This window comes from Trachurus japonicus, chromosome 14 (assembly GCF_045865225.1).
Source record: "Trachurus japonicus isolate A0001 chromosome 14, Traja_1.0".
In the NCBI taxonomy this organism is placed as follows: domain Eukaryota; kingdom Metazoa; phylum Chordata; class Actinopteri; order Carangiformes; family Carangidae; genus Trachurus; species Trachurus japonicus.
The window spans coordinates 6,596,441-6,622,376 of NC_140920.1; the positions used below are offsets into that span (position 1 = coordinate 6,596,441).

The 25,936-nt window shown below is 42.2% G+C and overlaps 2 protein-coding genes and 1 long non-coding RNA gene across 11 annotated transcripts in view; all 3 read right to left on the minus strand.

Annotated features, from left to right (window-relative positions):
* The window catches only part of sh3pxd2b (SH3 and PX domains 2B), a 39,685-nt gene extending 28,921 nt beyond the window's left edge, over positions 1–10,764 (minus strand). For all 6 annotated transcript variants that reach the window (XM_085797233.1, XM_085797230.1, XM_085797232.1 and 3 more), the window contains exons 1-2: positions 10,332–10,764; positions 6,910–6,990 (exon numbers count right to left, since the gene is read on the minus strand). In XM_085797233.1, the coding sequence (XP_085653359.1) occupies positions 6,910–6,990; positions 10,332–10,403 (153 nt within the window). In that variant the 5' untranslated portion in view covers positions 10,404–10,764. The remainder of the gene's footprint in view (positions 1–6,909; positions 6,991–10,331) is intronic.
* A 925-nt stretch (positions 10,765–11,689) lies between these two features.
* Positions 11,690–12,875, minus strand: LOC146974133 (uncharacterized). The gene is made up of 2 exons (XR_015037537.1): positions 12,213–12,875; positions 11,690–11,947 (listed from the first exon to the last, which is right to left on the minus strand). It is a non-coding gene; the product is annotated as an uncharacterized LOC146974133 (long non-coding RNA).
* Positions 12,876–12,886: 11 nt separating this feature from the next.
* On the minus strand, positions 12,887–22,419 carry LOC146974134 (leukocyte cell-derived chemotaxin-2). 4 transcript variants are annotated; one of them, XM_085796780.1, is made up of 7 exons: positions 22,285–22,419; positions 21,500–21,613; positions 21,336–21,409; positions 18,538–18,873; positions 17,088–17,178; positions 16,052–16,197; positions 12,887–13,066 (listed from the first exon to the last, which is right to left on the minus strand). In XM_085796780.1, exons 3-7 carry the CDS (start codon positions 21,382–21,384, stop codon positions 12,900–12,902), a joined length of 789 nt encoding a protein of 262 aa, XP_085652906.1. In that variant the 5' UTR covers positions 21,385–21,409; positions 21,500–21,613; positions 22,285–22,419; the 3' UTR covers positions 12,887–12,899. The 4 variants fall into 4 exon arrangements, with proteins under 4 accessions (XP_085652906.1, XP_085652905.1, XP_085652907.1 ...); XM_085796779.1 differs by having other exon boundaries at positions 21,500–21,633; positions 22,285–22,317; XM_085796781.1 differs by lacking the exons at positions 21,336–21,409; positions 21,500–21,613; positions 22,285–22,419 and adding an exon at positions 19,876–20,553.
* Positions 22,420–25,936: the final 3,517 nt, after the last annotated feature.

Genomic DNA, 25,936 nt, shown 5'->3' on the forward strand with positions numbered 1-25,936 from the left:
AAATACACTGTAAGAGATGGAGGGAGAAATACAACAAACTCAGCATCAGAGTGGCTCCACATCCAAACTCCATATTGACCATATATTATAAAAGGCCTGTCAACATCTGGGTTATCACAGACATCTGGATGGCAAAGCACCAGTCAGCAAAAAAAAAGAAAAAACATCACTATACTGTATGTTCAAACATAAAAGATGACATATGTGTTTTAGAGAGCTCCAGCTGTTTCCTATACCAGCCTTTGTTTTCTCAGCTTCATGAAACACACACACACACACACACACACAGAAGTTCAACCAAGCTCATTTTAACCTAATCCTTAAACCCACTAATGATCTGCTCTCCCAACTCAATGGATTTCGATAATTTCCTCTCTTTAGAAATTAGTGGAACAAGAACAACACCAACAACAAGCAGCCCATTGTGATAAATCCAGTCAACATTTCCAAACAATAGCTGACAAAGCTGGTGCAACTTAATTAATCCTTAACCCTATGTTTTCACAAATCATAACTTAGATTTGGTTGAAAAAGTAAAACATTATATTATACTGTGTGTGCACTATATATTTGCAGCGATCAGGCTTCAGGCATGAATATCAAACCACATACGGGTGCACTTAAATGATTCTCATTGGCTCCGACTGCCAAAGCTCGGCATCATAAAGTTAAAGCCACAATTTCCCCTGTTAAACAAAAAAATAACAAACTAAACTAAAGGAGGAAGAGGAGAAAAGAGGGAGAGAGAGGGAGAAAGAGAGGGAGCAAGAGCCACAACCCTCCTTTTGTTGAAAGGCTAAGTTAAATAAACAAGGTCTTTTTAGGTCACGTCAGTCTTCAAGTGTTTGAGTTTTAATGATACGACAAAAGGGAAGAAAGAGCCACTCGACTCACAAAAACATCACTCTGCTGGACCGCAGGTTCAGACATGACTGATGCAACGATACCACCTTAAGAGACGGTACGAACCTACAGACAGAGACAGAAGAGCCGGCTGCCCTCCTCTCGTTGTAATTGTTCCCATGTGTCTGACTGAGTGGAGTGAGTGCAGCAGCAGCAGACACACCCAGCCTCTGTGTTGACTCTGTACCTCTGATATGTATCTGCTCTGTAATCAGAGAACCAGAACAAGGCATCAGCCCAGAGAGAAGACGGCTCTTCAAAATACCAGTTACATCATTGCAGCCAAACATCAAATATTCATGCTCGGCAGGCGGACGGGGGGGAGAGGAGAGACTCATGTGGAGTCAACTCCACAGGCTATTATGAAGTGTGTTCTTTTAAATAGTCGTAGAGATGAAGAAACACTGACACTGTAACAACAAATATACTGCATAATATAATCTGCAGATGTCACATTTAGAATTACATTAGCAGTTCAATCTATAAACTCATGTATAATGTAAAGTTAATTCTAATCTGAACCTGCAAAGTGACTTTTTTCTTTTTTAAACTTTAATCTGCCAGGAAACTGAATAATAAAGAGAGACACATGTAAACTGTTAGGAATCCATTCACAACACACAGTCTCTTAACTGTGTTGTAATGTGTCAATGTTGATTATAGCACTAATTATAATAATAAAACAACAACACTTTGACTCTTGAGTCTGAATTTGATTGACTGACTTTCGACCAACAGCTGTGAAGCAGGAATTTTAAAGAGGAGGAACAACCCTCTGTATTGTCAACACGTCCTTTAATATTCCCCATGATACTGTAAATCTTTTAAACACTGTTCAATCTTCCACCAGTCTATAATTTGTCTGGTCCAGATCCGCTCTAACCGCATCATCAGGCCTCGAATAAAGAAGGAGGGGAGATATAAAAGAACAATGGCCGCTCTCTTCACCACAGTCGTCCTCTGATTCATTCATTCATTCATTCACTGTAGACTCATATAGATGAGGTCATTGTTAACCCTTTACAGGAAACCTACATCCATGGTGGGCTGAACTGTCTACGCTCCAGTTTAATGTACCGTATCATCCACATAATCAACAGTTTATTAGCTGTGGAATCGAACCTGATTGATGCTGATGTGCAACACAGCTGTTTGTAAACGTAAAATCCAGACACAACACTGACCACTGATCCCAAAATAATTTCCAAAGATCACTGTTCCTGTTTCCCAAAAATGAATAAATAGTTTCTGTTCTTACTGTGATTAAGACCAAGTTTCCCTGTGCTGTACATGCTCATGTTAATTTATTATGCTCATGTTACCATAGCAGTAAAAACACAGAGCTGAATCTCTGGTGACACGTGGACGACTCCTGTGTCTAATGAGTTCAGTTTACATATTATCTGGTCTTCATCATTTTAATGTGACACTCTTACTCGGTCCCTGTGGAATCCCTGTGTGAATCAAGTGGTTTGATGTTGGATCTTCATCTTCAATAATATCCCCCTGTTGCTAAAGCTAATGTCTGTCCTATACCTACCTATCCTGTTCCTATAAAAACAACTTAAAGGGGGATTATGCAAATCCCGTCGTTTTTTTCATTGCTCTACGGAGCTCCCCCTACAGTTTCAGAGTGCATATTTTCACTGTTGTAAAAACTCATAGATAACCCTCCTCCCTCCCTCCCCCCCCTGGCCATGTGCATTTGTTTTCAACAAAGCCGGCGAGAAGACAATCCAGGGAGCGATGTCTATCAGTAATATCAGAGGTGCTGATCTTGCAAGGTTGGTTTTTGGCCAGCAGACTCTACTGTAGGTGGAAGGCAGAGAGCCTCCATTCTCCCCCATAACAAGTCAATTATACATCACGATTACTCTGAAGCCGTTTAATCAAGGTCAAAATCTTGCATAGTTCCTCTAAAACATAAAAAGAGTGCACGGATAATGTATATCTTAGGGTATATGGACTAAATGTACCTTTTCAAAACACATTTTGGTTTTGTTACTGCTCTCCTGAAGGATGCACACTGTGCATTTATATAAAAATAATCACAGTACGAAGTTTTTAGTTTGCTCATGAAATAAAAACAGCTGCTTGGTTAAATTCATGCAGCAGACAGCCCCACCACCCCGTGGCAAAATGACTCCCCCCACCCCCCCACCCCCCATTTAAAATGTTTGTTTGTGCATCACTGCAGATGGAAACTATGTGAGTCGTCTGCCTCAGTAAATAAGACGTGATGTGCTGCTTTTTGTTTCCAACAACTTTAAAAGTAAAAGTTTCTCCTGCATCCAGACGTTCAGTGGACACGTGTGCAGCACGTGTTCTACAGTGACATGGAAACAAAACTGTACAGCAGTGAGGACGAGTCGACCCTCCACACTTTCCATCTTCTTGAAGCAGCAGAAGTTTCGTCTATTTCTGTTTCACAGTGAAGCACAGAGGGGGGAAAAAATACAGTCACAGCTTTTATATCAAACAACTCCGCCTCATTGAGAGAGAGTTCATTAACTCTGCAGCGACACAGAGAGTCTGGGTTGGATGTTTGGGTGAGAAGCAGCAGATATATCTCAGATGAGGAGAGAGCGTCTGGCAATAGCACTTTTTTTTTTTTTTATCACCTCTGCTAACGGGTAAATACTTTAATCTGACAGGAGAATCATTACAGGGTGAGTCAGAGCTACAGAGCTGCTTTTAAAGAGATAACAGGTAATTATCCTCTGCAGGGTTTCTTCTTCTTCTTCTTCTTATCACCAGGATCACTGTCTGGATTTAACTTGTTTTATAAAAAAGGGAACATTAGAGATAAGTGTTGTCTGGATATATAAAGATGTGAATATGTAGATTGATATCAGCTATAAGGATTAGAGAAGAGAACACCCCTGAATAGATGTAGAAACATGTGGTGAAGTCAGACTGAGGGTGAATAAACAGTCTGTGGTCAGGAATTAAAGAATTGTCAGCTGCTGTGTCCAGCTGTAGTGACGGGATGTGATGAATAACACTTCCTGTCTGGCCTCGGACTCATCAAAGACACTTTATGGATCATTAAAACATCTTTTCTCTGTTATAAGAACCACTCCTGAATCAACAGCATCCAGTGAGAGAACGAGGGATGACGGGAAAGGGATGAGAGGAGGATGGCAGGAAATGAAGACACGTCGTTGTGAGGAAATGAGTGACGCAGCTCGATGTCATCGTCATCATCATCATCCTGTCCTGACACCTGCGACCACGCCCAGAGTTCAAGAGAAATTAAGTGACATCGACACGGAGAAGCAATTCTCCCACTTTATCACCTTTTATCACCAGGACCTCACGCCACAAGAACAGTTTCTTCCCCTTTGCAGTCAGCTTATTGAACAATGCCCCAGTTTCCCCTAAATAACCCAAAACCTATGGACAGTCACTCTGCACTACAACATTTTGCACAATAACTTATTTAGTAGTATTTGTATATATCTTTATTCTATTCTTTTATATAGTATGTGTATTTATCGTATACGGTATGCATATTTCCTTTTTGTTTTGTATAGTATATGCGTATCTTTTGCACTAGAATTTTTTAATTCATTCTATTTCATTTTATTAAAATTTTTAATTCTCTAAATTCTCATTCTATTCTATTTTTTGGTACTTTTATGTTTGCACCTGACACCAAGACAAGTTCCTCGTGCTGTAAACTGACCTTTACTGCTCTTGGCAATAAAACAGTTCTGATTCTGATTTTAGACTCATGTTTCCAAAGTGACGGCCACGACAGACGCTGGTGTTTAAAACTCACTTGAGTGTCGGTTTTAGTTTGATGGAAGCAGAGACTGAGTTTCCTGTAGGATGTGTAGTGAGGAATCAGAGGAAGTCAGTGGATTCACTTCCTGTTCACCTGTGGAGATATGACTCATGTTCCCTGCAACATCTCCGAGCTACCTCACATTTCTGCACAAAGTTGGTTGACAGTTGGAAAAATAAAGTAACATACAAAAAGTCAAAATACTACATCTTATATCGAATGGCCCAACACCACTACCTTGAGCTGCTGCTGCTGCTCTTATTGCCAAACCTAACAGGAGATAAGCGACGGGCCTGGACTCTGCAGCTGAGTTTATCTACATCTCCGTCACCACCGAGAGTCGACCCTCTGGGCTGTCGACACAGCAGGAAGCAGCTGAGAGCGTGGTCGGGGTAAATGCAGCCAGGAATGCCCCCCAGCTGAAAATAACTCATTTATATATATGTTATGCCTGTCTGATTCAATCCAGTGCCACTGATCTGATGCTGTGTGTCTAAGTCATTTGTATGACCGAAATGAATGAAACAAGCAAAGGATTAAAGATCCATGACAGCTAACTTTTTATTTTTTTTATTTTTTTTTATTAATATTATCCATGCATGTTTTAAAGAAGCGCACAAATCACTACAACATGTACGTTTGTGATTAAGCCTGATATCACAATGACTTTATCCTGTGCTAAGATTTATTGCTTCTTTCCAGTCCCATGCTGAAACAAAAAAACGTCAAATGCCTCATAATCTCCTCCTATCACCTCATCACATCACTGACAGGATCTAAAAACGCTTCTTCTTGGAAGATGAAACTGCAATTAATGAATGTTCAACCCTGAAAATCTCCCACCAAACTTTCCAGTGCAGATTCGTTGAATCACATCTAAATCTGATGTGGTTTTCTCTCCGTATAACTTTAAATCATTTAAAGGGGAACTCTGCTACGTCCGGTTGCTGTTTTGCTAACCCTCCTCCCTCCCTCCCACCCGGCCATGTGCATTTGTTTTCAGTAGAGCCGGTGAGAAGGCAATCCATGGAGCGATGGATAACTTATGTATCATATACAAAGTTACGATGTGTATATTTGTGTAGTCTTATCTGTCATAAACAACAGATTACAGATCACAGGGTGTGTTTGTGTCGTTGAGCCGCAGAGACGAGAGCTGGGACACCGGGTCTGAGGCTCTGATCTTACAAGGTTGGTTTTCAGCCAAGAGACAGTAGGTGGAAGGCAGAGAGCCTCCGTTCTCCCTGGAACTAGTCATTTAACCATCACAATTACTCTAAGATGTTTAATTAAGGTAAAAATCCTTCATAGTTTCTCTTTAAGAACTAATATGCAACATCTGCAACATTTGCTTTCTTATTTCTTCTATAAAAAGGTCATTTTATTATTGTGTCCTTGTAGAAAAATCATGTTGTTGGAGTTCATTCAGTGTAGAGCAGACACCACATGTTACTCAGTGTCTCTCTGATTCCTGTTCATAACTATACACGCTCTTTCACTGAGGCAACACCTCAACAAACAGAAACGTGACGCGACTAGAAAACAGTTATAAATATATTTAGTTTTATATTTAGTCAAATTAATGAGATTAATAACGAACCAGCTCAGATTCCTCCTGGTTAACGTTACATTTACAAGCCCAGAAACCCTTAGTGGATCACATGATACTGTATTTCTTTGACCAGTCTAATCAATTAAAAGCCATTTAATCCAGTTACACTGACAGGATAGTTTCCCTGGATTGACTACGTGCTCATTAAAAGCAGTTGCCTCTCTCTCTGCTTTCTCAGAGTCAGTGCTCTCCAAGCTCAGATGTGCACGGGGGCTATACATGTCCATTATACCTTCAAAAGAGGAAGTGAAAACCAGGAAACTAATGAGATTCCCTCATTGTGCAACACACACGCACACACATACACACAACGCTGACGTCCGAGAGTGATTCAGACATTTCTGTGGTCATCAGTGCGGTCGCTGCATTCATCACCGTCCTCGGTTTAACTGCACCGGGACATTTTCCGATTCCTCTCATACAATATAATTACCAGTGTCATCTGGAGGGAGCTGCTCCATGCTCTGACTGGCCTGGACTGATCCTCACTGGTAGAAAACTTAAAACCTGTCACCTTCCTTTTAATACAAGACATGCAACTGCACTCAACACACACACACACACAGCTGCAGCAGTATAAAACAGACACAGACAAATTACTCACCTGCAGGTCAAAGAACTTGCTGTAGCGTCTGTAAATGATTTCTGTGCTGCCATCGCTCCAGGACACTTTGATGATGTAAACCTGGGAAAACAGAGGTTGAGAGATCAGTGGGACAACAAATAACCATTATTATTATTATTAAAGCAGAAGTAAGCGGAATATTTGTGTTAATATAAGTCTTAAAGAGTTATATCTTCCGACAGCAATCACTTATAGTGTTTGGTCCGAAACACGGGTCTGTCAGTCACTCTGCTCTGCTGTAAGCCGAGGAGAAAACTTTCCTTGTATCCTACAACCTTCATCCAATGAGGAGAGAGAACGGCATAAAGGGGCGGTCCTCTCTGTGTGTGCAGCCAAGGGATGCGCGTGAATGTGGTGACGTAGGGACGAGGACGGGGACTGCTAACTCCATCGGCTGACAAGAAGTTAGCCAAAACGACAGGATCGCTTACTTCTGCTTTAAGATCCTGATGATGCAACCCGCCTGGGGCATCTCTCCTGACTCATAGTGCCAGTAATCTGCAGAGCTGTGACTTCTGAACAGCCAACCGCCATCCGTTCACACAAAACACGACATTTCCCATTCCCATCACTTCCTGAGGAAGTGGCATTCAGGATGGATGTAGCTGATTCACCAAGTTAAAACCCTGAAACCGCGTCAAACCTCAGATTACGTCACAGTAAAGAACACAAATAAACAACGCTGGAACATCATGAAGCATTTAAACCAAAAAGCATCTCGTCTAATCGCTGCAGCCCGGAGGCAACAGGCTTCAACAGTTCTTCGTTTTCTTCCCAGAGGATGAAGCGGAGGGGAGAGGCAGGGAGGTGATCGGAAACTCCCGGGTGGCTCGGTGAATCTGGCTCGACCCTGCTGGCTCCACTCCCAGACCTTCTCCGGCCTCGCCTCCTCTTTCAGGGCTCTGAAGTCGGATACAGCAACGGATGGACCGACCACTACAGCACAGTCTAAACTCAGTGTAGAAACTTTAACTAATATAGGGTCTATGTATCTATATACACATTAAAAACGATGCTGAAATATGGATTTATTCTTGCCACAGGGTGAAGATGGAGCATCATTTCACCTACTGTACAATTCAATGAACCTGCCAGCGATTTTCATTTCTGTTTGCAGATCCAGCTTTTGTTTACATGTAACATGGCGGCTAGCGAAGAGCAGCTATCGTAGCGTCAGTCGAGCGTCTGTAAGGACACCAGACACTCTCAGATTTAATTTCTGAAGTCCCTGAGACGCCATCGCTCCTGCAAAACTACAACAACCACATCTGTTGACATTTGTTTTCCGTCTCTCTGCAGACGTCATCTGGATCGTTGCTCTGATTGGTTGGAGGTCTGTCCAGTCCAATCTTGGAGGTCAGAGGTGAATTACAACTTCACCAGATCCATGCTCATACGTCAAATGAGACGGAGATGCAGTCTGACGTTAGCCAGGCTATGACATAATGGGACTGGTAATAAAATCTTCTTATATCTTCATCTCTACTCTGCACTGTTTCCTTTTCTTTGCGATGGGCTGACTGGACTCAGATGAGGTTTTTAAGTTGCTTTTTTCCTGCTCTTAACCACACCTCAGGTTTCTAGGAGTGGGGGTTGGGTGGGTGTTAGGTGGGGTGGGGTGGGGGTAATGTGTCCAGCCTGGCTGTGTGTATAGCAAGAATGAGAGAGCGAGCGAGTGGGAGAGAGCGAGCACCAGAGGCACAGAACAACATGAGCTGCAGAGCAAACAGACAGATGGAGAAGTCACAGGACCTGGAGAACTCTGTGTCCTTGACCGTTCACACCCTCAGTGGTGTGAAGCCTGTTGGTGCCTCCACCCATCCACACACACACACACACACACACACACACACACACACATATGTACATGGATGCAATCCGGAAATATGCATGATCCGAGGGGCACGCTGCATGTACAACACCAACACCTGCTAAGGACCTGGCAGAGAGGCCTCGTCCTGTTGGCTCTCTACATCCTATGATGTCATACGTGTTACTTTTAAGCTGTGCACCGACAAAAAAAATAAATAACCAGATGCATCGTCCACCATCCGTTCACCATCCATCCACCCCCTCTACACTCACACTCACTTTCACATGAGCCTGATAAAAGCTCCATTGTTCATGATTTGCAGAAAAATGATAAATGAGTCTTTGTCTTTTGGAGATTTTTTCCTTTTTTTTTGTCTCCCACTCAGACTCTGCTTGGAAAAAAACATCCACTCTCTGCTTCTCTACCTACTTTCCCCCTCTCTCTGACTATAGTCAATACAGTACAGATCCAGATACCCTTAATGAGATGAGTGCAGCATTATCACATGACAACCTTTATAGGCATCAGAATCCTTGTGTCTTGTAAAGTCAGCACCATGCAGCTGCAGGACTCGGCTTGTTCTGTGTGTAAATAACCTGATTAAATGAACGTGTTTGATCAGAATAAAATCGCCAAACCAGAGTCGTATAAAGCTACAAGCGCTGTATGACATATGTCCCTGTCCCTGTTGTTCAAACACAGTTTTTGCGTTTGCTGTGATGACCTTTAAGAGCACCGTGATCAGGACTTCCTGCTTATCAGCGCCTGCAGGTATTTTATTCTTAATTGAAGCGTCTGGAGCATGACGAAGCCTAACTGCATCCACATGAGGATTAGTGAGGAGGTTTTTGTGGACGGCAGTGATTTGCCTATTAAGGATGTTTTCAGGGTCTCTTCTGCTTCTGTGGTGACACACACAAACACACACACGCACACACATACACACGTGGCACTGGGCACAGCAGCAGGACTGAAGGAGCCTCTGTTTAAGCTGCAGGAGCTGAGAGCAACAGCTCAACACTTATATCCATATGAACATGAGAATCCATCAAGATCACTGAGCGACTGGAGGATGAGTAGACAGAGAAAAGGGTCAGAGGTCACACGAGCCAGACGATCCAAAACAACTCTGACCTCTCAAGTCTAGTGGGAATAGAAAATAAATCTTCTTCTTTTTCCTGATTCAGCAGTTTTTTAGAAAAAAAAAAACTTAAACTGTAAAACTATAAAGGCAAAACTTCAAAGGGACTGTGTCTCTTCAAGTTTCTCAAACTTCCACCCTTTTCCTTCACTAATCGATCGGTTTATCTATTGATTGACAGTGTTGTTAATAATCCTTATAATAAACTAAGGACCCACAGATGAGACTTCTCTCAGCTGTAAACTCTCTGTCCAGCTCGGCTGATTTTGCTGAGCTGTAATCTGACACTCTCTTTGTTTTTACTTTGGCCCAGTGGAAAAACGACAGAGTAGCCGCACCAACTTCACGATCTGCGGTTCGAGTCCCGCAGCGAAAAGCAATCTGTTGTGATTATTTAAAAAAAAAAAAAAGAAAAGAAAGCAAGAAAATAAAAGAAACCCCACTTACATAGTGTTTGTTGGGATTCCGTCTCTTCTGGACATCTTGCACTAATACTTCTTGCACGGTGCGCCGCGGCATGATGTCCTCCTCCTCCTTCCTCCGCTTCGGTCTCCGTTCACAGGGAAATAAAAATAGAATAGAATAAAATAAAATAAAAACTGGGTTTATTGGAGGAGAAAGTTGAGAGGCCGACGCTCCTTGGTCATCAGCGCCGCTCGGTTCCTCCTTCCACAGCGACTGAAGCTTTTCCCCCAAACAGCTGCGTCAGATTTCCTGCCCCACATTCAGCCACAAGTTAAGACTCGGACGCCTCCGTTCCGCTCTGACTCCCCCCCTCCACTCCCCTCCCCGCCCCCCAGGCTCCTCTCGCTGCCTTGTGCCGTCCCGCTGACGGCTCCCCGACCAACACTCCCAGCCTATCCCAGCTCGCCCACTCCCAGCCCCTCCGCGTCACGGCGAGAGGACCGCAGGCTGCAGACCGAGACACCGAGCCCGGGCTCCTGCAGACAGACAGACAGATCACTGGCTGGTGGCAACGTTTCTCCAAACACTTTTAATATTAATCATCATCTTTTAAGAGGCCTCTAAAGGCCTTTAAAGAGTTAAATCTCTGTGTAGCCTCACATAAAGGAGGAGAGGAGCAGCACCGGAAGGAGGAGGAGGAGCTGTATCACCGGCACATGAACCAATGTGAATGAGTCAATTTTCATAAAAAGGGGTTAGTGGCTGAGACCTTTGTATATTTCAAGTAACTGTGGTATGATATGATAAAAAAAAAGGAAAAAAATAAAGTGAGTGAAGAACTCAAACGTGTTCTCATCTCATTTTGCATAGACATTTTCAATTCATACATTATTGACAAAGTGATGATTATAATCCACATGCATGGAAGGGAGCAGGATGAAGAAAACTTATTTTCCCTGCCCTTTAATCAGTTCATTTTGAAATTATAAATAGATGGTCTGCTAAGTTGTAAATATCCAAACACTGACAAAAGAGAAAAAGAAAAAAAAACACAAACTAAAACCTGTTTGGCTCCTTATCTAAAGAATCAGTAGGCTATTAACACTTCTTAACACGTCTTCATTATTTTTTTGTTGTGCATCTCTGTTGTAGCCTATCTCACCCTACACAGTTTGTAAAAACTGTTCATGTTAGTAAAGTGGCAGAAAAAGGCGATATATCATTTTTTACCTCACTGTTAGATAACTGTTCCAAACATAGTGTCAGTTCACAGCTTTTCACAATTTCTTCATTGAGTTTAATGTTCTTTAATTATTGATCTTTATATACACACATCTAACATGAAATAACTTGTTAAACATTGAATAAACTCAAGTTAAGTCTTTTATAATTTGCCCCAATAAAAGTTCCACTGATGTTTGTTGCATCTTTACATTTTCAGCCCTGAATCCATCACAGGTTTATTAATCAACAGTTTGGTAAAAGACTAAATCTGCACTAAAAGTGTAACTCACTGACTCACTGAGGCTTCATCACATGACATCTTTAACAGGCCTATAGATCAGTCAGTGTACTTGTTATCCTGAAGCAAAGTGTATTTAATGTTGTGACTTATTTGTTTCTTTAAGAGGTAAAAAAAATTAAAGTAACAAAAAAAACTGAATTTCTAACATATTAGATTAATTATGTTCATTTTGTCTTCTCAAATATATTAGTTATATTTTTCCTGTGTTCAGACAATGAAATCAAGAGTGATGTTACCTGCTTGACAGTTTCGACTGTGACTCCAGTCTTCCTCAGAAGAAGAACGTCGTAAGTAACACGTCGGATGACGCTTCTGAGGAAGACTGGAGTCACAGTCGAAACTGTCAAGCAGGTAACATCACTCTTGATTTCATTGTCTGAACACAAGAAAAATATAACTAATATATTTCTAACAGTTTTGCAGACATCTGTTGAGACTGGAGACAAAGTTTCTGACAGTTTTCTTGCAGAATAGCTCCATCTTTTGGCTCCTTCTGCTCATTACATCAACACTGTACATGTGGCAGTTCTTCCGCACAAACAACAAACTGTGGCTGCAGAATAAAATGAAACCAAGAGGTCAGATATTAGAATAAATCTATTTCTTACACAAGTGACAACAGCATGTGACTCCACTGTTTAAACTTCTTGTCTTTTTGTTCCCTTAGTCATTGGAAATAGAAACTAATTTAATCAAAAGCAGAAATGAAACCTTCAATTTATTGCCTCATTCAAATCCAAATAGAAAATGAAAAAGGAGTCAATACTCTGTGGAAAATAATGATACAGAAAAATGTATGTATATAATGTAATAATGGAAAGGAAGGATCATCAGAACAGTGGAAGATCATAATACTGATCATCACAAGATTATGAGATGGGTGTGTGTATTTTTAAAAGCTGCCACATCAACGTTTATTTTGGCTTCAGTCAGTGATGATGATCTGAGTCTGTTGCATCACAGGCTGGAAATGAATCCTAATAAAAAAAAACACAACAGCTCATTCTCATCATCACATGATGGAAACATAAGAGCTGACATGATCAAATCATCAGGCGTTTTCAAAGAGATGAAGGTGAGTGAGGTCAGATGAAAGGTGAGGGGTCGGAGCCGTCACACCTCTGCAGCTGCAGGTGTGACGTGATGCCGGAGAATCGCTCCTGCAGCGGCAGCAGGTAGCCCAGAGCTTCACCCTGAGCCACGGCGCCGGCATAACGGTACGGACGGAGGTTGAAGATCTTCACGCAGTCGACTGGACCGGACACAGAAGACACGCATGTTACCTCATTATTCATTTGTTATCTGTGTTATATATTTATCACCAGAGATGGACAGAGTACTCGACCCCAGTAGTACTTGAGTAAGTTTACTCTGTTACAAGTAAAAGTCGCTCAGTCGACATGTTACTTGAGTAAGAGTAAAAAAGTACTTGCTTTTAAAGGTACTTAAGTATCCAAAAGTACATGCTTTTAAATTTACTTTAAGTAAAAGTAAGAGTACATTTCTTATTTTTCACATCAATTAATTACTATAATTTTTTCTAAATGAATTTAAGGACCTTTTAACTCTTGTTTCTGAGAATTAACTCTTTGAAACCACCTGCACTGATGTGCTTGCTTTTAGAACCACAATGTTATATAAAGCCTGCAGAAACACCTACACAAACAAATAAAATGAATACGTAGAACCCAAATGGAGAGCGTGCACTGTGATAGGTTTCCTTCTTTGACAAACACAGCTTGTGTCCAATAGTATTTTAGAAAAAAAGTACTTTTCAGCCTTCCTAGAAATTAACTTGAGTAAAAGTAAAAATATTTGTCTTGGAAATGTATTCAAGTAAGAGTAATAAGTACCAAAGAAATCTAATACTCATGTAAAGTACAAATCCTCTGGATATGTAGCTACTTAAGTACAGTACTCAAGTAAATTTACTCCATTACTGTCCACCACTGTTTATCACTGCTGCTTGCAACACTGTGGAACAAATAAAGCATTATCCTAATCTTAATCTAATGTTACATTTTTTTAATCCCATGTAAATACACTGTTGTCCATAAAGTTGGAATAATTTTGTTTTTCCGACACATTCCTCTTTTTTATTCCTATCATAAAATTAATTGTGATTTAATTTTCAGTGATCAATAAAGTTTTGAGAAGATGTACACTTTATCTATCAAGAATAAATCACATTGTCGAAATCATTTAATGAGAAGAGGTAAAAATAACATTTTATTGCAACTTTATGGGAAACAGGGTATGTTTAAATATGCAAATATGTTTTACATTGCTGCTCTGGGATTTATCTGTATTCCGAGGGTCGGGGAATTGTATTACGGTATGTTTATTAATTTGATTTCTTCTTAGAAGTGTTATTTTTTACCCATATCTTTGTTTTTCCTAACTCCTACGTGTATTACACTTCATATTTTAATTTCTATTGCGAGCTCGGTAACAAAAGAATTTCCTTTTGGCGATCAATAAATCCTGATTCTGATTCTGATTATCTTATCTGATCTTATCTTAATTGTCTTCAGTAATTGATGGATTATTATTATATTTATACCAATATTCTCAGATTATTATCACCTATTTTGCAGCCGAGTTGAAAGAACATCTGAGGACAGGGTTCATGTTTCTGCACCACCAGTTAATGGATGTGTAAAACAGGTGTTAATGGCTGATCAATAAAGTAAATAAATAAATAAATCATTACAATTGTAAGAGAGACACAGAAGCGATGGGAATCCGCAGTCTAATCCTCCTTAATGCACATTAATGTACACTCTGCACACACGCACAGCACAACCATGTTGATGAAGATGAGGATAACTGTTTTCAAGACTTTCTTTCAGCACTCTGCACACAAACAAACAAAGAAAAAACAAAGGCTGCAGTCCACAATAAGGGCAGCAGCAGCAGCAGCAGCAGCAGCAGCAGCAGCAGCAGCAGCAGCAGCAGCATCATCATTAAGTCCTATGAGCTCCTAATGATCAGTGTCTCAGCATTAATGTGGGTATCATGGCGAGGTAATGTGTCTCTGTGATGTCTAATCATGTCTGCGCTTTAGCCGGAGATGAAAGGAGCTGACACTACATGTGTTCTTCTGATAATACAGTTCAATTAGAGGTAGAGGCAGAGTGAGGACTAATGATGTTTACCCATCACGCCTGCACCTTATCAACTCAGAAATACACTCACACACACACGCACACAAAACTATACGTTACAAAGGCATCAATACGGACACACAAACATGGACGCGTTGCTTTGTTGTGTTGTGTGATGATGCCGGCCCTTATGGGGGGTAGTGGGTGTTGGGGGTCATTACTCATGAGCAGCCTTTGATGAGGTTTCACATGCAGCTGGGGCCAGATGTTAGAGGCAACCAGGAGTTCAGAGGAATCTCAGCCCGGCTCTCCAACGCCTCGACTTAATCCGACTAAATCACTTCCTATCGTTTCATCCCCACCTGCCGTCTCCGCGGTGATGACCTCACATCCCCTCTGCCCCGCCCCCCCAACCCCGCAGTCACAGCTCCACACTGTATAGATTACAGGATTTAACTTTTCTTCCATTTTAACAATGCCTTCTTGTAGGTGCCCCCCCCCTCTGGGGATGGAACAGATGTGCCTCCAGGTTTCTATCTGCACGGTGTGTTGGTTTGTTCAGGACTTCAAACATCTTAACAACTATTGGATGGTTTGCTGCCCAGAGGGTGAATCCTAATGACTCTGGTTATTTCCAGCTCCATCAGAAGGTCAGACTCATCTATTGAAATCTCGACACGGTTTTGCACTTTGTGATTTCCAGGCAATAAAATCTGGTCGTCTTCAACTTTCCCTGTTTTTGTTGTTCAATAGAAACGACAGTCTTTTCTCTGGACCTTGGTGATGTTTCATTTGATACCATTGTTGGTTTTGCTTAATTTAACTGTGTCTGTTTCTATTTATTCTTTCAGGTTATCTTAATTATTTATTTCTCATTATAGGGTCTAATGTTATTCTCTATGCTGCTGTGACGTATTTTGTTCATTCATGTTTTTAAAATGTTGAATGACAATACACTTTAACTGAGACCTGAGTGGTTTCTTTAAGCCTCCAGAGCCACTGTTGTGTGTCTATAGGTTCCTTCTATTATTGATTTATCAAACAGTTATCAGAAGTCCTGACTTTATTAATGGCATTGTTGATTGATAAAACATGTTCCTGGATCTTTAACATCTTCTCCTCCTCCTCACCGTCACTGAGAAGTTTGACCCCGTCGTACTGATTCCCCTCTGGGTCTCTCCGGGTCACTGGACCTGCCAGATTTCCAGAGAACGGGGCGTTGACGATACCGTAGTCATCACACACCAGGTCCACGGCTTTGTAGAGGCTGTTACCTCTGCAAGAGGACGGATAGATGATTGTTTCAGTTGGACATATTTCACAAAAAACGTGTGCGTCTCAGTTTATGGGTTGTGCAACTTGGGGAGATTCATTGTCTGAACTTCTTCTGAGTCTAATGCAACACTATTAGAAATCTCTGTTATAGACCTGTGTTGTTTACATGTGAGCTCCTCTCCAAGCAAAAAGAGGCACAGCAAATTATACCTCCTGTCTGGAGAGGACGTGTGTCCTTACTATAAAGACACATTTCTAGTCATTATTATTGTAGGCTATAACATGTTGATATTACTTGGACAAATCATGTTTATACTGTATGTGTAACGTGACGGTTTGATATGTGGTGGACTGGATCCTCTGGATGAAGGAGGGAGATGGATTCACTTTTTAGCAGCTTTTTCTTTCGCTTCACACTTCATCAACTTCCTGTTTCCTCTTCCACTAACAGGACATTCATCTAACCAATAACAGGCAGCAGGCAGGACGGACCAAAGCTCAGGTAAATATGAGAAGAACTACACCTGTTGAGTCCAGATGTTACTGTAACAGTATTATAACATTATAACTCACTTGTTTACATCTCAACTTGTGAATGTGTAGACGATAATTGAACATAAATAAATATAATATAGAAATAAATATGTAATAATTAATAACTGCTAACTTTAAATATTTGAAGTGAACTCAGCCACTTCTGGTTTAGTCAGTAGAAGGTTTCCAACAGCAGGTTGGGCTTCAATGAATGTCCACATAAAGACCTGAAGTTCTTACGTTGCCTCATCCATCCAACATGACATGAAACTCTGCCGTATCACCCACTGTGCATGGACGAGCTCTCAGGATGAAGCTAACACTAAATATCAGATGATGAAGAAGAAGACGACTCACCTTCTGGAGTTGAAAGCTCCACAGCCGTGTGTGTCACACGCTCTCACTCTGTTGTTGTGGTGACCAGCACAAAGGACGCTCCACGCTCCGACTTCAGAGACGGGAGAAAAAAAAATAAATTAATGTTTCACTTTTAAAATTCCCCAAAAGCAGAAGAAAGTAATTATATCTTAAAACATCTACAGAGCGTGAGTCAGCTCAGTGTTGTACTCAAAAAAATAAGGTCAATTACAGCTTAAAGACAAAGACACTGTTCAAATGTCACTTTTTAACTCATTGAGTGCCAACCACGTAATTTCTCGTTTTTCGTTCCCATGCGTTGAGTGCCAAAAACGAAATTTTTCGTTTTTTGCTTTTTTTTTTAATTATGAAAATAGACACTTTAATACACATTATATGTAAATATGGGGACTCTACGACGAGGAGAACTGAAATAGATGACGATCAAAGTCACATGACAGCTCATGATCTGGAAGTTTTTATCATAACTCAGCTTCTGCAAACGGAGTTCTGCATGTGGATGCAGCAGCTGCTCCGCTGCTGCTCCGCTGCTGCTCCGCTCTCACCCGCGAGGCTCCAGCAGCTGGGAGCTGAACCAGGAAGCTCTCAGCCCACTGTCCCGCCCGGTCTTCATCTGGAGCAACACCGTGTCCTCCCCAAAGTCCTCCCGCGGTAAAATCTGATGGTCTCTGGGTCAAAGCAGACCGGCACCACCGACCCGTACCACAGAAGGACCGTGACCACCGGCGGGACCGGTGTTCGCGAGCCGCTGTGGCCGACAGACCCTCACGTTCCGCGGCGAGAGGCTGTGACACGGCACGGTGCGTCTGTGTTATTGTTGTTTAGTGGCGCCCCCCCCGCCCCCGATGGTGGTTTTGTGAATAGAACAACAATTGTTGTGTATATTTATCTTATACGAGCCCTTTGATCCAGAAATGCGAGTGTCAGAAGAGCGACAGGCACAAACAGCGCAGCTTTCATAAAAGACGCTGTATCTCCTTTTCTAGAAAAAAAGGAGGGATTTTGGTGAAACCCAGCCATGTTTAGCTTGACTTTTCTCAGGAACGGAGGCACGTAGAAACAAACGGTTTGTGGCCATTTGAAGGATAAAATTAAACCTTTCAAATGAGCTACAGTATGTGTTGGTGGCAATAATATAGAATACACTATGGCTCTAAAATAAAAAGTCAAATATGGTCTAATTTGCCGGTACACTTGACTAAAACTTTGGAAAGGAGCGCGGCACTCAATGAGTTAATAACTCTGCTCTCCAGTCTGAGTCAGGAAAACAACACCAGACTCTTTCTTTAATCCCTGTTGGCAGCGAACAGCGACTGTGCTGAAGAGTTAGTTCATGTCTCACCTGGAGTAACATCTGAAAACACTGAGTGCAGGTGTGTGTGTGTGTGTGTGTGTGTGTGTGTTTACATGTGTAGCTGCATCACTCTACCCGGTAAACAACACTGCTGCGTCCTGCTCCCTGGACACTTGTCCTTCAGGTAGCGTCCCGGGCAGATGAACCGGTCCGGTTGGCAGACGCCGCCCAGCCGGGTGCAGCCGCCGGCGCCGCGACCTCTTGACCTCGTCTCGATACTTCCTGTCTTCTTCTTCTTCATCTTCATCTTCAGCTTCTTCCTGGGAACCACAACCTCAGATCTCCTGTCGTGTGCTGCTGTTGTGTTGTTCCCCTTCGCCTTGATGTTGCTGCTGCTGGCGCTCATGTCACCGCTCTGAGACCCTTCACCTTTCGTCTTTTTATTTTCTGAAGCGTGAGTCAACAGCATGTCTGATGGAGAGATGAAAGGAGCGAAGGAGGAGGGAAGAGGGAGGATTAAAGTGAGAATGTGACTTTGCCGCTTCAATATTAAATATCTATGAGGTTAAGATTGATTTTTGGATTTAGTTTTTTAATATTTAGAAATTTAAAGTCACAGATGATCTTACTTACTGATAATTTGCCAACAACAGTACACAGAGAGGAAATTATCTGAGAGAATTTGACCAACAGCAGCTATTCATAACCACACAGGTAAATTCAAACAGTGAGGATATTGTAGCAGGTTACAGATAGAGTTATTCAAAAGCACATCAACATTCAGATCAATTACATTTTTTTTCTTTTCCCAATTTGGTTGCTTTACAAAGTCACAGCTGCTTTAAAATGAATGTAAATCTGACCTGTGAATATTTGCTTTAAAGGGGAACTATGCGAGTCGCTGTTTTGGTTGCTTTTTTCTTTACGGAGCTCTCCCTACAGTTTCAAGGTCTGGCCTTGTGCATTTGTTTTCAACGAAGCCAATGTCTAATGAGATGGCTAAACAAGAGATTACGGATCACCAGGTGTGTTCGTGTCGTAGAGCTGTAAAACAGTCCATGTTTCTCATGAGAAGAGATTCGGGACACCGGGTCGGAGGCGTTGATGTTGCAAGGTTGGTTTTCGGCCCAAGGGACTCTATGTGGGAGGCAGAGAGCCTCCATTCTCCCAGTAACAATTCATTGAACTATTACAATTACTTCAAAGCTGTTTAATTAAGATAAAAATCTTGCATAGTTCCTCTTTAAAATCCCATAAAAACAGCATGAATCCGACCTGTGAATATTTGCTTCTAACCTTAATACCCCGTCTCGTTCTCTCTGCTGTCCTTTCACAATAAAGGCAAAATGCCCCAAACTATAAAAACTGGAAGAGATTAAAAGCCAAAAAGCAGACCTTATAGACACTAACTGGATGGTTGATGGCCTTGCTCTCGCTTTAGATTATATTGTAGTTATTTATCTTTTTCTCCACGTCTGAGCAGAGTTTCCTGGTCTCGTCTTGTCATTCACACTTGTTGAGGACTGTGATTCTTGTCCACGCAGACAGAGTCACAGTTCAGTTATTCATAGTGTGTTTTTGGTTCTGACAGCATACTAATTACCCTGCCCAGACACGAGTCTTTGATCTTCATTAACTCCGTTAACCTCAGAGGCACAGAAAATATTTCAATCACGCTGCCCTGGCACGAGAACACACGCTGGGCTCCGTGATTGAAAGAAGCTGCTTATCACCAGAGGGCCGTGATGACAGCGAGGCACGAGGACGGGATGGATATCAGGCTGCGGCAAGGAGAAGCAGCTTCTCCTCGACATGCGGGTTAAAATTAGAAAAAAAAAGGGAAAAAACTTTGAGACAGAAATGTTCGGGTGTGAGCTCGTTGCCATGGTGAAAGTGGCACAGAGCGAGGATGTTGTGTGCTGCTGTGTCTGCTTCAATTGTTGTTGTTGTGCATTTCTGGGTGGTTGCTACGTCACAGGGTTGCCAGGGTGTTGTGATGCAGTAAATTTGATGTTCTGGGTGTTTTTTTTTTTCTTTTCTTTTCTTTTTTTGAGTAGATGGTTGCTATGGATACCTGACACGCCTGTTTAGGCAGTTTAAGTCAAATCAGTCTCAGTTTTCTCTATGTAAAGTAACAAAACCCACAAAATCAAACCTCTCTCGATTGTGCCGACAATTTCTCACACAGCCAAATAAAAACTACTGATATAATAGTATAGTTAGTGTCTTTGCTTAGTAACAGTATCATATTTCATACTTAGAGCCAAATTTATCTGTGTATAGTATATATTTACTAATAAAGCTCCTCAGGGATGGGTTAAATGCAGAGAAAGAATTTCACTGTACTAGCTGTATATGTGACTAATAAAGTACCTTAAAAAAAAAAAAAAAAAAAAAAAGCTGATATGACAGGCCACTCCTTTGCACATGCTTTTTGCAAAACATACATCATGAAATATGTATAGATAAATGTTGAATCATTGACTCTAAATAGTTTTAGAGGGTTAAAATCACTGTCTGACAAAAACCTGCTGGACTTTTTCTTTCACTGCTTCTGCCTTGATTTAAGAGATTTCATTCAGACAATGAACACAAATATAGAAATTCCCTCTAAGGTGATGAAAGATAAAGAAAAAAATCAGTCAAAGTTAATCAGAGAGAGAGACATCACAGTTCTCTTCTCATGCAGCAGTGGGCATCTCATTGTGATGCCACTCAGGGTCAGTTTGCCTTTTGCTTTGCTGTTACATACAATGATGTAATGTTTCATTAAACACTCAATCATTCTTTAAATGTCTCACTTGTACCAACAACCACCGAGGTCTGTGTTTACTGGAGTTCACAGTCTCTCAACAGAGCTCAGGCACGTCATGATGCATGTCACTTTATCATGTATAATATATATTCTGCAGACAGTAGCAGACCATACTTACAGCACAGGAGCAGAGCTGCAGTGACACAAACCCTCAACAGCATTTTCATTGTTGCAGGATCAGAGATTTAAAACCTTGTGCAATAAGGAGAGAAAACATAAACCTCAGACGATGCATTCAGTGTCATCTTCATAGATTCTGTCAAAGAATCGGTCTGTACTCACCGAGCTCATGGAGAAGTTACAGTGAAGCTGCAGACGCTGTGGGTCCAGACACAAAGCAGCGACTGTTGGAGAAGCTGTGCAGGCCGCAGGCTCCGACCACAGGACGTTCCCCCACTGTCAATATTGATATTGGACTTTAGAGAACGCACACACACACACACACATTAATGTGCTGGAAAAGGCTTCACTTTATCGACTTTTTGTTGCCATACTGGAAGTTACACAGAGCTCACAGTTATCGGCCTCTATGAAAACGCAGCGAGAAACTAAAGTTTGAACAAATATATTCCAGCTCTGTGTGAAATCACCAACTGTGTGGACAAATTTGATTTAAATCTGTTTCTTTGTGTTTCAGTATTTTGTAGCTACATGACAATATTGTTGAGTAAGCCTGATATTACATATTCATGATTTTCTTTGCTCAAACTGTAATATTATTAATCACTGCAGTAAAATGCATTGTTGATAATGTAATGATATTCTGCCTGAAACTGAAAAAGTAGGTGAATGTTATTGTATTTTTTACAGGATAATAAGTTTTATCCTTAAAGTTCATGTCACTCTGAGGGATATGTGATTACAGTTTCTTCACTTAATATATCACAGCCCTCTCTCCTTGTTCATAAAGTCCTTATTTGTTGCTGAGATTTAACTGCAGCCTGGTTCACCTTCACAGGCTCGTTAGCTAGACACAATGTCAACATTTATCTTTTCATTCTTTGAGACAATTCCAAAAAACCACCCACAAAGTTGGCGTGAGGTCTTTACAATGTTGATAATTTCACCTGAGGGTGCAGCAAACACCAAACATGAAGACGGCCAGGCCTCCATTGGTATGTGTGCAGAGCAGTCTCTCTCACGGTTGTGCAGCCTCATGCTCTGAAATCCTGGCTCCTCTTCCTTTAAGGAGAAATCATTATCCTCCATGCATGAGCCCGGCATTTATTATGAGACAATTAGCTGTGAGGCCTCACATGAAGCAGTGGAAGTCAATCAATGGTATGAATTTCCTCTCCTCCCTGTGGGAGAGTGAAAGGAGGTACATGAAAACTGTAAAGACAGAGAGAGAGAGAGAGAGAGAGAGAGAGAGAGAGAGAGTGTGGTAACAATCCAGTTAAAAGCTGAAGTAAACTGTTTGAATGCAATATCTCCTTTTGATTGGCTGTGTAGTGGTGTGAACAGTTCACTTATACAATCTACATAAAATATCATGAGCATGAAGCTGATTCATGTTTTATAGAAGTTCATAATCAGTTCAACAGATGTGCAGCTCAAACTTTACATCTTTTGTTGCTTCTCCTCTGCTCAGCTCACCTTTTGTTTGCTCATTAAAATTTCTCCTCGAAGGAAATCCAACTCTACTGTTATATTATGAAGGAGGTCATCACTATAGAATATATTAATGCTTTTGTTCTGGATACTGTGTCTGAATGACAATGTACAAGTGCAGGGGAGAGTTGATGATCAAATATCTGGGAGGATGATTATACCCATGGACCAGATGGACTCCTGGACTTGGAGGGACCTGGGCAGCGAGGAGAGAATCCCAATAAGAGACGGTCAGGATAAAGTTATAAAGGTGCAGAAGCGAGAGTGAGTGTGAGAGTTAGAGGAAGGTAGGAGGAGGGAAGGAAGCAGGAACATCTTGAAAGACGTGAGCAAGAGAGGGGAGGAAAAAAAAACAAAACAAAGATAAAGCAGGAAACGACAGGCGAGCAGACAAACAGGAGACAAGAGAGAGGAGCCGCAGAAACTCCAGTCTGCATCCTAAACACCGGCGGAGGGAAGGCTCCTGTTGACTCTCTGAGAAGCCTTTGATAAACACGGCTACTTAAATAGAAACACGCGGCACATTCTTCAAACTCCTGGGAGGATGGCGCTGACATTTCACTCCAGCTCCTCTTGTCAGTTAGTTCTGGCATTTCAAGGAGACGGAGAAGAGATGCCACAAGTGTTTCCTAGCAACAGTTTGATGCAAAAGCCTCCCACTCCCTCCCCCTCCTCCTCCTCCTCCTCCACATTTAAACTCCCTCCTTCCCTGAGATACCAGTTGCAGCAATGCACCACTTGCTCCAAACCTGAAATACATTTTAATTCTCCAGGCTCTCCCTCCCTTTCTTCCTCCTGAAAACCGCCAGACCTGCATCAGCAGACGACATTCAGGCCGCTGACATCCGTAAAGAAAAATCACACAGTGAAGTTATTCCCTCTGAAGGTTCAAGGCAGCAATATTTCAGCCCCTTTTTTACTCTTTCACTTAATTTCTCCTGCCCGTCTTTCTCTCTGCTGCTCAGCTGAAAGAACATCTCACAGAAACCAGACTCTGTGGTTTCCGCTGATGGATCGAGAACCGCTCCGTGGACCCGCATCCACTTCCTCAACACGGCGGCCCCCAGTTACACCCACTTGGCTCTGTCCATTTGTAAACAGACTCCGTGCACACACACACAGGCCTCCTGGGATGGGTGAACTCTGCAGTGCTGGTGGCAGCAGATAGGGGGCGCCAACGTTTTTGTTTAGTATGTTCCACTAAAAGCATTTCAGTGTCTGCCGAGGGGGGGGAGAGCTTTCACAGGGCGTCGGTGGACGGACTGAAGTCTGGTCACACGTCTCCGTCTCTCTCTGTCTCTCTCTCTGTGGGTCTGCAGGGAGCACAACAACATTTAGACCGAGCATATCCTTTAAAATATACAAATGTCAATCCATGTCCTTCATCCCTCCTGTGTATTCCCACGAACCTGCAGTACAAGTTAAAAGCCGACCTGAGAAAGAGAGCAGCCGAGAGACAACAAAGCACAAGAGCAGAATGTGACTGGAATCTCAAGGCCCGTCAAACTCTGAGGTTCGGGCTCGCATCAGATGAAAGACTTGTTGCAGTGTTTTTCCACAGCGTTAAATAATCTGATCTTCTTTTATTTTCTTTCCCTTTTTCTCCGTAACAGATAGTTTGTATGTGACACAGTGGGAGCAGCTCAACATCTGTGCATCTTAACTTTTCAAACAAACGACTCCTTTTGACTCTTTGCCCTGTAACGTTTCCTTCATGTTGCTTCACTCTGAGCTCATAACTCATGACAACAGGATGCAGAGGTGAAGGAGAGAGAAAAAAGAGGAGAAGAGAGGACAAAGTAGAAACTAGTTGGTTGGAGTGAGAGAGAGAACAAGAGCTTAAAGTTAAGAGCTTAAAAGTTTTAGGAGCGAAGCCTTTGAACTGTGCAGGCGTGGACACAACCGCAGCTCCGAGTGTGATAGGCCAAGACGAAGGATGTCACGGCCAATCGTGTACGGATCAAAGCTCGGTTTCATGACTGATGGATCAGTGCTAAGGAGGAGGAGGAGGTGGAGGAAGAGGTGGGGGTCAAACGCAGCAGGGAAGGTGGTTAAATCACGGGCTTTGATGAGGGAGAAGGGAGAGGTACGTAGGAAAAGATGAGGTGGAGGAGCAGGCGAATGGATGAATTAAAACCCCTGTTCACTTCCTCCATCCTTTCTTTCTCCCTTCCTTCTTTCCACAATCCTTTTTCCCTTGCTTCTTTCCTTCCTTCCTTCCCTTCGTCCTTACTTCTTCTTCCTTCCTCTTTTGATCCAGTTGACCTGGTCTGTTCTCTCCCTCCATCTTTCTTTCCTTCCCTTTTCCCTTCCTTCTTTCCACAATCCTTTTTGCCTCCCTCCCTTCCTTCGTCCTTACTTCTTCCTTCTTTTTTGACCCAATTTGTTCCCTCCCTCCATCTATCTTTCCTTCCTTTTTCCCTTCCTTCTTTCCTCCCATCGTGCCCTTTGTTCTTCTTTCCTTCCTTCCTTCTTTCCCTTCGTCCTTCCTTCCTTTTGTCCTTCCTTCCTTGACGCAGGAGGACAGCAGGAGGGTTAAGCAAAAAGCCAAGTCACTGCCAGTCAGCTGTGTCACCCTCATATCTGATCTCACCCACAGAAAAAGAGAGAGCGAGAGAGAGAGATGGACGTTTTTAAACCACGACTGTGACTCAGGTTCTCTCATCACGCTCCACGTTGTTAGGCTGGAAATAGCCATGCGGGAACATGCACCACAAAAAAAACAGAATAAGGAAAAAAAAAAAAGAAAAAACCCTTGGTGCATTTCAGCCTCTGGAGAGCAGAGTAATATTTGCCGCCGTGTAATGTTGAGCATTTATCTGCAGAACGAGGGGGAAATGAGAGCCAGATATTCTGCTCATCGTGTGATGTGGATCCCAGGAGTTAAATGTGATGAGCCGACTGCTGCTGCTGCTGCTGGAGGATCGATTAGCCGGCGCTGTGTGAGGTTGCATTGATGAGTGAACGACACAGATGACCTCCCATTTTCAACGTCAAACTAAAAAAAAAAAAAAAAAAAAAGTGTGGTTGCACAGTCACGGAGGAAAGACCAGACACAGGAAGTGAGAACACAAACGCGGTGGAAGTCCCTCTGTCCTATCTCACTGC